Below are 12,960 nucleotides of genomic sequence, written 5' to 3'. Positions count from 1 at the left end.
TCGAAGCCTTATTAAGCTATCTTCCAAATCTCTGAATGAAAAGAAAAATCCCTCAGCTCTCCCTATTTATTGCAATTCTGAACACTTTAATAAAATGAAAAAGGTTTGCTGGCCCTTGCTCTGAGCAGTCTGCTGAGTCCCAGGTTAACGAGTCCGACTGTATACCTGTTTGGATCCTTTCCTAGCAGTGAAAAAAGCATCACAGTTCTTCCAGCGACACTTCAGAGTTTGAAAGTTTGGATTAGTGTGGTCAGTCAGCAAATGTTGTTTTAAATGATCTACGACACCAAATATCAGAGAGCAGCCATGCCACTGTAAAGAAAGAGAATAAGGGGCCTTGGTTAAAAAGAGTGCAGTAAACATGCCATCAGAACTTGTGGTTTGAGACCAGCCTGGGCAACATAGCAAGACCCCATCTTTACAAAATAAATAAATTAGCCACATATGGTGGTGCATGCCTACAGTCCTAGCTACTTGGGAGACTGAGGCAGAAAGATCGCTTGAGCCCAGGAGTTCAAGGCTGTAGTGAGCTATGATCACACCATTGCACTCTCCAGCCTGGGTGACCCTGTCTGGGTCAACAAATAAAAAACAAACAAATAAATAAACAAACAAATAAAAAAACCCCACTTTCCCCCTACTTGTATGCTGTAAGTACTGTGGAACCAAAAGCCCTTTATTTTTAAATTTATTCTTTGCTAGAAATATAACAAAAGCCAGAAGCAACCAAATTCATTATCAATATAATGAGGAGCCTGGAAAAGACAAAAAGTCTTTTGAAACTTTGGTATTTTAAGAAGGCAAAACTAAGGGTAACCATTATATCTTGTTAGACAAATAAAAGGTTAACAAATATTTATAGATGAATTACAATAAAATTCAGTTTAAATCATATTCTTTATCTTGCCATCATAAAATTGAGTTTCTAAGTCCACTTATTACAAAAGTCAAAAAGCTTTCCACTAACACTAAAAGGGTTATTTTGAACAATTCTAAGAACTATTGAATTATAACCTTGAAAAAGAAAACTCATTTGTGGAAATATTTGTTATAGAAAACTGTGTTTTCTACTCACAACCTTTTTTAACCGTAACTGTATTTATAAATGTGGCTCAAATACATTTTTTTTTGGCTAGTTCCACATTTTCAGGTAAAATTCACATATTAGTCAGGAAGCACACAGACTCTTTGTCTTGGCTGTCCCCTACATGCTTGTTCATAATGAACCTTGTGATTCTAATTCTAACGTGTTCACTTGTAAAAAGTAACGCAGATTCAAGTTTTTCCTGTCAGTGCTATCCCTTCCCGCTACCTATAAAGCCAGAGGGTATTTTCCCCATTTCTCTAAATAGACTAACTCTCCCTTTGTGTATCCTGATGTACCGTAGTTGCCCTTCACCCGCGGTTTCACTTTCTGCGGTTTTCAGTTACCCCATGGGTCAACTGCTATCCAAAAATATTAAATGGAAAATTCCTGAAATAAACAATTCATAAGTTTTAAACTGCACGCTATTCTGAGTAGTGTGATGAAATCTTACATTGTCCCACTCTGTCCTGGCCCAGATGCGAATCATCCCTTTGTCTAGCATTTATCTACACTGTATACACTACCCGCCTGTTAATCACTTGGTAGCTGTCTTGATTATCAGATCAAAAAAACACAGTATATGCAGAGGTTTGGTCCCATCTGTGGTTTCAGGCATCCACTGGGGATCTTGGAACACATTCCACTTGGATGGAGGGGCTGCTGTACTAGATTTTGCCTTCACTGAGAAAACTAAAAAGCAAAGACAGGAGCCAGGTACAGTGGCTCATGCCTGTAGTCCCAGCTACTTGGGAGGCTGAGGCAGGAAGATCCCTTGAGCCCAGAAGTTCAAGACCAGCCTGGGCAACACAGAAAATCCCATCTCAAAAATAAATAATAACAATAAAAATAAATAAATAAAAAGCAAAGATAGTCATGTGTAAAAAGTTGCAAAGTATTTAGGCTGCAGACAAGCCTAAAATCAATTTAAAAATGGAGAGTGTCAAGTTCATTCCATCAATGCTGAAAAGGGTGTTAGTGTTTTGGGGAAAAGAAATTCAGTGCCAAAAACTTTTCTTTGGTCTACCAATTTTAGAGCTGATGGAAAAAAAAAATTAAGGCTCATAAGGAACAACGTGAAAGTTTCCAGGGCTATTCATCAGCCCCCACCCCAAAATAAAAGTCATACAACTCAGCCTGGTAAACTGAGGTTTAGAACTTCAAAACTACAATTTTTTTGTTTATTCCTCAAAAACCAGCGAGGACACAAACCAAACCCTTGATACTTACAATCCCTGAGGAGTGGGGGTAGTAGAAAGGATAGGTCACAAAAATAAGCACTTCTACCTTTTATTTCATATACTTCTGTAGTGTTATTTCTGTAAGCATGTACTGATTTTACAGTAAAACAAAACAAAAACTACCCTGGAGACAACCTCTGAGTAGATAATATTTAAATATACCTCACAACTAATCTTAACATAGACTTTTCATTAAAGTATACAAATATTTTACGTACAGTTTTAAAAAATAGGATTCTTAATGCTTAAGTCGGGGCTATTAGTTAAAAAAAAAAATTAAAAAATAAGGTTCCTAGAGAAGGCATAAAGTAGATGCTCAAATATAAAAATACTAAACTAATGATAATGAAGATTTATAAATTAGCCCAGGGTTAAGCAACTTCTAAGTCTGGTGACAAGAACAGCTTCACTCCTTACCCAACAGCGGTAATTCTGCATCAGATTCAGCCTCACAGCCTGAATACTGCCATCATAACACCCAGTGTAAATCTGGAGAAAGAGAAGTTTATATCAGACCTAAACAGACATACACAAAAACTATAAAACACCCTCAAAACAAGAGTTAAAAGCTACTTGTAGCAGCTATCGTGAGAAAATACAAACCTAAGCCAAAACCAGCTCCAGAGCACTAGAATGAGAGAGTATTTTCCTGATCTGGCCTAGGCACTTTGAAACTGTGCTCCTGGAGGGCCACTCCTGGGACGTGGCAGAGGGCAGGAACGGTAGGGTTCAGGGCGCCCACTTAACTGGTGTGGCTCTGGTTTCTATCAGGTGCTGCACATTAGGCACCTGTATTGCACTGGAAGAAAGGGTGCTACTAGAGTCTGAAAAACATCCATTCTGGTTCAACCTCATAATTTAAAAATAAAATAAACCAAGGCTTGGCAGGGTTAAATGAGTTAGGTTCTACTTTTAGATCTGTTATAACCACACCACTCTGGCCAAATCTCCTGACTCCACTCCAACGTTCTGTTCAGATCATGTGTCTGGAAAGAGCACCACTCACCTTTTGGAAGCATCTTAAATTTACTATCTATTTAATGGTGGTATTAGATTTTTATTATGATTATTTTAGCTATTAATAGAAAACGGAATAGTCAACATTGTCCCTGGGTTAATTCTCACTATTATGATGTCAAGAGATAGAAACGTATTCAATAATGAGGCATATTAGAAACAGGTGTCACTTTTGGAAGTGACAAGTGGTAATTTTTCAGTATGTGGAATTTTTAATAAACACATTCAAAGGCAAATACCTGACATGACAAATAATACTCACCATACTTTTATGGATGGTCATACACATAATCATGTCTTTGTGTCCTCCATAAACTTGCAATCGATCATGAGACTTAGGCAGAAAGAAAAAAAAAAAGAAAGAGAATTAAGGTTATTTATACCTTATCTTTAAATAAGCACAATCCCCAAAGTTCTTTGGTAAATTTAAAACTATGCCCGAGGCACTCAGTTGAAGTACTAGTAGCATTCTAACAGAAATATAATCTAATGGCAGTCTTTTAAGACCCACTCCTCAAGGGGGAGCTGGTAATTAGAAACAATAAAACCAACTTCTTTAGTATCAAACTTCAAGCCTCAAACTTGAAGGCACATACAAGGAGAACTAAAGAGACTGGAGTTGCTCTCCAGAAACCACTTAAGTTTTGATGCCCGTGAGCCAGACAAAATATCTCAGGGCAGTGTTTCTGCAAACGCAGTCCATGGGCCAGCTGTTTTATAATTATCTAGAGTGCTTGTGAAAATGCAGATTCCTGGGTTCCACCCCAGCCTCACTGTATCAAAAATCAGTACCAAACCTAAACAGACAATCTCCCCAAATTATTGAAGCAAAATATTGGATCTAAATTCTACCTGTAATTCATAGACTCGAACAAATTTATCCAGGCAAGCAGTCACCATCACCTTTCCTAGGATATTCACCACAGTCACTGCATGATTGTGGCCTTTATAGATCCGCACAAGCTCACCGGTCTACATCAGAAGAGAGGTCAGAGTCACTAGGGTGACTTTCAAGATTCCTTCCTACTTAGGGGCCTATAATTCTAAGAGGCATAATTCTGAGGCTTCTGTACACACATGTAGTTGTACTAATTTGAACAGCTGATGGACTCCCACAAGCATTTGTTACCTATACAAAATACAGAGGATATATCCTGATGGGGAGAACCTAATGTCACAGAAAAAGAAGGCCACAATTCTATCTGTCTATATTTTATAGCCTGCTAGGTACTTTCACTTTTACCATTTCATTGGATCTAGACAAATCCATCAGGTGGGATGATGCCCAGGTTTGCAGACCAGGAACTGAGCTTCAGAGAGCTGCCTTCTATGATGTGGGAGCAATCTCTCAGTCGTTTTACATAAACTTTGAGTCTGTCCCCTATTAAAAATTTTGTTGAGGTCAGAATTTCTTTGTTGTTCTTTACTACCTAAGAGTATATGCACAGGAATTATTATTAATCCTGTCACTAGATAAAGGGCTTAATTTAAATTGCAAGAGATCTGAGGAAACCTTCAAACTTTAACCACCATTTTCTTCAAGATTACTTTGAATGACCAACACAGCTTACATGAATGTTGTGGGCGTGGACTGACTGGTCACTGGAGCCACTGAACACAAGGTCATTCACCACCTTAAAGCAAAACATCCAATGAGTCAGATTCTGCACAAGGTTCTCAGTTTCCTCTATGACTTATAACACACATTGGCAAGTTCTAATTTCCATCCCATTCTGAGATGAGCATGAACTAGGTATAAAACAAGTTTCTCAAACAAATTTTCTCAACTGAAACTTACACTCTCCCACCAAGCACTCTGATGAACTGACAATGTATCGCTAGGTTTGTTACCTCTCCGGATTGATTTGCCTAGAAGGGGATTAGAGTATACCAATACTGTATAATATAATACCTTCTTATTGTTTCTCAAATAAAAGTATATCACTTGGCAACCCAGGCATAAAAAAAAAAAAGGTTTACAATCTCCTTGCTCTTTCCAAGATGATGTCGTAAATAATGCATTAGAAAACAGGGGGAATGCCATGCAAATCCCCACTATTTGAGACAACTCCTGCTCTCTTATACCATACTTGCCTTCATGCAAAGAATGGTTTTGCTATGGCCCTCCAGAGTTCTGAGGAGCAGTCCGTTCCGGGCATCACGTACACTAATGGTACAGTCATAAGATCCCACAACCAGCAGCTTTCGGGCACCTTCCTGAGCTGTGGCAAGGCAGCTGACTGCCCGAGGGCCATGGCATTCAAAGATCTCGAGTCGTTTGTTGTTCTGGAAAACAAGCCACAACTATATATAAAAGCAACTCAGCTGGCAAACCTCAAAATCAACTAACCAAAATCATTACCTTGGTACAAACTCTCGATTCTATTACCTGTACTCAAATTCTCATACCCACTCCATATCCTTAACTTCCCAATCTTTGCTATTATTTCCACTCCTATCTGCTTTGCTGTGTTCATGACCTCACTCTCCCTGATCTGCTGGGGGCAAACCCATATTATGAACTAATTTGTAACTTGCACCCACACTATCCTGATCCTTATTATAAACCGATTCTCTTTTTATGCTCTCTTTCACTTCCCTTAAGTTAATGATAGTGAAAGATCAACCTTTTTTTCAAACTCCAGTATCTTTTCCATGACACAGACCCAGGAACTCTTCTGCTGATTTTTGACATCTAAAATTTGTACGATCTATTTGTCATGCTGTTTCCAAAAAGTTCTACTGAGAACTACCTTCACAGACAATTTCAAGAGTCTCAAATTCTTCACCTTTTTGTTATTCTGATGTTCTTCTGACATCTGGTTCTATGTCATCGCATGACATCATTTAGTAACTGTAGAAGCCTTTATATCAGAGTGGTATGGTCACATCCTGAATCCCAAAACATTCTTTTTCTTTTTTTGAGACAGAGTCTCACTCTGTTGCCCAGGCTAGAGTGCTGTGGCATCCTCCTAGCTCACAGCAACCTCAAACTCCTGGGCTCAAGTAATCCTACTGCCTCAGCCTCCCGAGTAGCTGGGACTACAGGCATGCACCACCATGCCCGGCTAATTTTTTCTATATATTTTTAGTTGTCCAGTTAATTTCTTTCTATTTTTTAGTAGAGACGGGGTCTCAGTCTTGCTCAGGCTAGTCTCGAACTCCTGATCTCGAGCGATCCTCCCGCCTCGGCCTCCCAGAGTGCTAGGATTACAGGCGTAAGCCACCTCGCCCGGCCTCAAAACATTCTTTTACCTCAGATTTTAGACTTGTTTCCCTCATTCCCCCATCAGTCTTGTTAGTAAAGTCTCCCGTATCCCCAAAATCTTTAAAAGCCCTTTAGGTGCATGCATAGAGTAAAGCTCTCAAAAACCAAACAGAAAGCAGCAGCTAGGAACCTACAGAGCTGAGCAATGATTTCAGCCACCTGAAGTGCTGGGGGACAGACTGATTGGAGTTCAGGACCTAATGGTGGACAGGCCCTGGTAAACAATCTTGGCTTTCTGTCAAGACCCCAGAGGGACTACATTCTTGGAGTATGGGCAAACCAAAAAAAGCCCAGCCCTAACCTTCAAAATTCATGTCTATGCAGAGATTCTCAAATCTGTCTCTAGGTCCATCTTTGCCAGGGCTCTTTAACCATTTAAATAACTTTTCCATTTGAGTTTCTTACCATCATTGTGCCTCAAAGGTCTTGCTCCTAATTTCTATCTACCTCTGATAACATTAATGAATTTCACAAAAGAGAATTAGGTAATTATCAATTTTTATCTCTTAAACTACTTTTAATTTATTCTCTCTTCCCTAATTCTATTGCCCTAATCCAATCTAATCAGGCTGATGGCACTTGTTTGCATCTAGAATGCAAAAATCTTCATTAATTACCCTTCTGTGGTATATTCATACCAAGTGGACCTAGTAACTTGGCACTTAATTCATGTAGGTGCTAGATTCTTCCAACTTGATTTTTAAGTCTCTTACAGGAAGAAACCGTGACATATTTTATTGCATACCTTATAGTAGTGTCAGCTAGCATGTACCATATAAATGATACTGCAGTAGTAAACACCCTAAAATACTGTTAAAAAATGACCAGAGGATATGGTGCTGCAGCTAATTGGTAACAAAACTATCAATGCCACCTCTTAGATCAACAGTCCCCAACCTTTGTGGCACCAGGGACCGGTTTCAAGGAAAACAATTTTTTTCTCCAGGGAGGGGTTTGGGGGTGGGGGAAGGTGGAGCTCAGGCGGTGATGCCAGTGATCGGGAGCGGCTGTACTTACAAATGACGCTTCCTTCACTCAGTACCAGTCCACAGCCTTAGTCTAACCTTCACGTCAACTTCCACTACAAGGCCTTCTAAATGGTTTCCTGCCTCTGCCAATACCAATCTTTCCCAGTCTCATAAACACCACAGTGAGTTTTTCTAAAATACAAATTGGATCACATCTCTCACACTTTAAAGCCTACAAGATGAAGTTCAAATACCTTAACAAAGCACTCTGTGTCAGCAAGAACTTCCTAAACCTTATCCTGGGGCCTAGCATTTAAGAGATGCTCCACAAAGCTTTGCTCAACAAATGAATTTATCTTTGGGTTAGGGAAAGAATGAGGCCACATGGGTGTTAAGGCAAATCCCTGACTTAGCTCCCTTTACACAATGGGCCACCCTTGTGAAACCCTAAATCAGTTCCAAACCACACCAATCTCATACTCAAAGGAATTTAACTTCATTTTTCATGGTGTCATTCTTAAAATGAGATAGACTGGTTTAACCTGTGACTCATTATTTGGCCCCAAATCTTCAGGCTTGTTTTAATTTAGCAGAGTTACATTATGGTTCTGGCACATTTGAGTCTAAACAGACAGAACGGAGGATCTTGTTTCACTTACATCAGAAGGTAACAGTTTTTGAGTAGTGACTAATTGTGTTGCTTCCTCACACAAGAAAATAGGAAAATGCCTGCATGCTACTTCTTCCCATACACACTCATATTATTTTAAGAGAAATGCAGCCTTCTTTTCCCAACCACTAACCTTTATGTTGAAGGTGACCACAGTGCCATTTGCCAGTCCAGCATAGAGAATTCGCCACCTACTGTGGAGGCAGAGAACCCGGTCTTCCAGCTGTAATTGCTCTACGCTCTCTCGGGTCTGACAAAAGCACACAACATCTAATCAGCAGAGGGGAGTGGCAAATGAGATGTGAAAAACAGTTTCTCCTGAAAGCAGAGTTTAAAATGATTCTTATAAGGAAGAAAATGTGGCATACTCTATTTTGTAGGGGACTATCTTAGATCTTTTTCCTCCTTGAAATATGAGGCCAAAGACTCCCAACCTATAGGCAATAATGAAAACAAATATACATTCTAATAATGTTATCCATGTTTCTAATTTAGAATGGAGAAATTCTTCAAAGGACACTATGAGTTGGGTCTTAGATTCTTAAATTAAGTGGCCAAATATAAAAGATAAAGCTGCATCTGACATCTAAAAGGGAAAATTGGGATTACAGTTGCATAGCTGATAAATGCATTAATTAAATATGTGCTTTTCTGCGACTGACTCTCTATTTTCAATAGCGCCCTTCAAACTGGTGCCAGCCTAGCTGGGCCAAAATCACCCAGGAAGCTTTTTAAATACACAGAATCCCAAACTCCAACCCCAATCCCTGAGATTCTAATTCAGCAGGCTCTAGAATCTGTATTTTTGAAAATTTCCCTAGTAATTCAGATGTACATGTAGGTTTTAAGGAGCACTGTTTGATCTGACCTCCAAGAAATTGCCATGAATTTCCCAGAACTGGATTATAGTAGTAAATTTAATTACGTAAAATCGAGAATAGGGCCACTCACATATTAAATGCAAGCTTTGTTGTTTAATTATACTAAGTGACTACAGGCCCAGGTGTAGCTTTTCATGCAGGCTTGGCTACAGATGTTAAAATCAAGATGGTTATAAAGGGGTAGGATGGGACAAGCTGTGGGTGTAGGATGAGAAAAGCTGTGGGCTGTCAAATCCTTTCAACTCTTCTCCCAACCTTTTGTTTCATACTGAAAAGAGTCAGTCTCTTAAATTATTCAATTTCCTCCCATAAAATTACAAACACAAAGGCTGCAGATGAAATTGTAAAATACAGAAAAAGACAGTAAATATACCCAAATATTAAGATTCATGTTGCCTCTTGTTAACCCATGTGAGATCCTTTGTAACTTTACAGAGGAAATTAAATACTACACAGTAATAAAAAAGGAGAAACTATTGGTACATGCACCAATATAGATGAATTACATCGGCCGGGTGCAGTAGTTCATACCTACAATCCCAACAATCTGGGAGTCCAAGACTGGAGGATCACTTGAGGCCAAGAGTTCAAGACTAGCCTGAGCAAGATGGCAAGAGCTTGTCTCTACAAAAAAATTTAACAATTAGCCAGGTGTGGTGGCATGCACTTATAATTCCAGCTACTCAGGAGGCTGAGGCAAGAAGATCGTTTGAGCCCAAGAGTTTGAGGCTGCTGTGAGCTATGATCGCATCAGTGCACTCCAGCCTGGGTGACAGAGAGAGGCGCTGCTTCTAAAAACAATTTTTTTAATGGTTATGAAATCTTTTACATTAATGTACAGTTCTACTATGCCAAATACTATGTGTGTTAGAACCTTAAAAATACTGAAAAATCTTTTTAAATTTTTTGCTAATTTTTAGAGTCAAAATGGCATCGCGCTTTTGTTTTAATTTGCATTTATTGGCAAGACTGTATTATTTTCAAAAGTTATTTGTATTTTCTCTTTTTAAGAAACCTGTTTTTGGCTGGGTGTGGTGACTCACACCTGTAATCCAAGCACTCTGGGAGGCCAAGGGGCAAGGATTGCTCAAGGTCAGGAGTTCGAGAGCAGCCTCTGCAAGAGCAAGACCTTGTATCTACTAAAAATAGAAAAGAAATTAGCCAGGCAACTAAAAATACAAAAATTAGCTGGGCATGGTGGCACACGCCTGTAGTCCCAGTTACTCAGGAGGCTGAGGCAGGAGGATCACCTGAGCCCAGGAGTTTGAGGTTGCTGTGACCTCCTAGGCCGACGCCATGGCACTCTAGTCAAGGCAACAGAGAGAGACTGTCTCAAAAAAAACAAAAAACAAAACAAAACAAAAAACCTGTTTCTATCATATGCCAATGTATGTACAGGGATTTAAAGGTGTAAGCTCTTTACAACACATATTAACTCTAAGTCCTAGTGAAATATACAGTTGTCCAACTACTGCCAGTATTAACTTTCAGAATATTTCCACTGTACCTTCTTTCAGTCAACCTCCTCCCCCTAACCACAATAGTTTTGCCTTTTCTAGCACTTCATTTAAAGAGAATATAGTATATAGTCTGGTCTTCTACCGCTGGCTGCTTTCACCTTGCATGTTTTTGGGATCCATCCATCTCGCTATATGTATTAATTTTTTGTTCCTTATATTATTCCACTTTTTATATACATTTGTTTCACATTTATTTTTATATACTATTAATCCATTTTATCCATTTACCAGTTGATGGATATATTGTTTACTTTTTTTATAACTATAATGAATAATGCTGTTATGAGGTTCCTCCTTTCATTCTAAACATTGGTAATTTGTGTCTCCTCTCTTTTTTGATCAATTTAGCTAAAGGTTTCTCTATGTATCTTTTTAAAGAACTAGCTTCTGGTTTCACTGACTGTTCCCTAGGTTTGTTGCTATTATATATCTTTGATTTCCATTCTGCTCTTATTTATTTCCTTCCTTCTACTTATCTTGGGTTTAACTTTCTCCTCTTTCTCTGGTTTCTTAGATCTTAAACCTTTCTTCTTTCCTAATACAAGAATTTTTTGTTTTGTTTTGTTTTTTGAGACGGAGTCTCGCTCCGTCACCTGGGCTAGAGTGCCATGGCATCAGCCTAGCTCACAGCAACCTCAAACTCCTGGGCTCAAGTGAATCTCCTGCCTCAGCCTCCCCAGTAGCTGGGGTTATAGGCATACACCACCATGCCTGGCTAATTTTTTGTTTCTATTTTTAGCTGCCCGGCTAATTTTTTCTATTTTTAGTAGAGACGGGGTCTCACTCTTGCTCAGGCTGGTCTCGAATACCTGACCTCAAGCAATCCTTCTGCCTCAGCCTCCCAGAGTGCTAGGATTACAGGAGTGAGCCAACATGCCCAGCCCTAATACAAGCATTTAAAACCATAAATGTCCCCCTCAGCAATGCTTCAGCTGCATCCCACAAATATGTTACATTTTCATTTAGTTCAAGATATTTTCTAATTTCCCTTGTGATTTCTTCTTCCAACCACAGTAATTTAAAAGTATGTTATTTCATCTTCCTATATTTGGAGATTTCCTAGATTTCTTTTCTTTTTAAATTTTTTTTTTTTTAGAAATGGGTTCTCAACTAGGTTGCTCAGGCTGGTCTTGAACTCCTGGCCTCAAGCAATCCTCCTGCCTCAGCCTTCTGAGTAGCTGGGATCATAGGCATGAACCAACCTGCCCAGCCTCTGCTACTGATTTTGGTTTTTTTTTTTTTTTTTTTTTAGAGACAGGGTCTCACTCTGTCACCTAGGCTGGAATGCAGTCACACAATCATAGCTCACTGCAGCCCTGAACTCCTATTCTCAAACAATCTTTCCACCTCAGTCTCAGAAGTAGCTGGGACTATAGGTGTGCACCACCATGCCCAGCCACTAAAGTGTGTCTCTTATAAACAGCACAGATTTTGATGTTACTTCTGTATCTTGTCAATTTCTGCCTTTTGATTTTAGTGTTAGCTTATTCACATTTAATTATTAAATATGGGTAGATTTAGGTCTTCAATTTACTATTTGCTTTCTATTTTTTTCATTTTTATTCTCTATTCTTCCTTCTACCCTGTGTAAAATATTCTTTTAGTATGCCATTTTAATTCCTCAATTGAATTTTTAAGCTCTGTTTCTCTGCGTTATTCTTTCACTGATTGCTCCAGAGCAGTCTTTCTCAAAGTGTGGTCCCCAGACCAGCTGCATCAGCATCACATAACTTGTTAGAAATATCAATTCTTTTTTTTTTTTTTTTTTTTGTTGAGACAGAGTCTCACTTTGTTGCCCAGGCTAGAGTGAGTGCCGTGGCGTCAGCTTAGCTCACAGCAACCTCAAACTCCTGGGCTCAAGCGATCCTACTGCCTCAGCCTCCCGAGTAGCTGGGACTACAGGCATGCGCCACTATGCCCGGCTAATTTTTTCTATATAGATTTTTAGGTGTCCATATAATGTCTTTCTATTTTTTTAGTAGAGACGGGGTCTCGCTCAGGCTGGTCTCGAACTCCTGACCTTGAGCAATCCACCCGCCTCGGCCTCCCAGAGTGCTAGGATTACAGGCGTGAGCCACCGCGCCCGGCCTAGAAATATCAATTCTTAAGCTCTTTCCCAAACCTTCTAGATCAGAAACTCTGGGAGTGAGGACCAATAACACATGTTTTAACAAACTGTCCAGGTATCCTGATGCAAACTAAAGTTGTGAACCAGTGCTCTAGGGATTACATTTTTAAATTATAACAATCTGATTCAAGTTAATACCGACTTATCCGCAGTAAAATATAACAACCCATACTAGCTTGGTTC

The 12,960-nt window shown here is 39.3% G+C and overlaps 1 protein-coding gene across 2 annotated transcripts in view; it reads right to left on the bottom strand.

Annotated features, from left to right (window-relative positions):
* The window catches only part of ZNF106 (zinc finger protein 106), a 64,984-nt gene that overhangs the window by 4,104 nt on the left and 47,920 nt on the right, over positions 1-12,960 (bottom strand). For both annotated transcript variants that reach the window (XM_069484431.1, XM_069484421.1), the window contains exons 15-21: positions 8,382-8,498; positions 5,437-5,628; positions 4,914-4,976; positions 4,195-4,314; positions 3,605-3,676; positions 2,743-2,814; positions 166-312 (exon numbers count right to left, since the gene is read on the bottom strand). In XM_069484431.1, the coding sequence (XP_069340532.1) occupies positions 166-312; positions 2,743-2,814; positions 3,605-3,676; positions 4,195-4,314; positions 4,914-4,976; positions 5,437-5,628; positions 8,382-8,498 (783 nt within the window). The remainder of the gene's footprint in view (positions 1-165; positions 313-2,742; positions 2,815-3,604; positions 3,677-4,194; positions 4,315-4,913; positions 4,977-5,436; positions 5,629-8,381; positions 8,499-12,960) is intronic.

The sequence above is a fragment of the Eulemur rufifrons genome, chromosome 2, assembly GCF_041146395.1.
Source record: "Eulemur rufifrons isolate Redbay chromosome 2, OSU_ERuf_1, whole genome shotgun sequence".
Taxonomy (NCBI): domain Eukaryota; kingdom Metazoa; phylum Chordata; class Mammalia; order Primates; family Lemuridae; genus Eulemur; species Eulemur rufifrons.
This window is presented reverse-complemented; position numbering and strand designations above follow the sequence as displayed.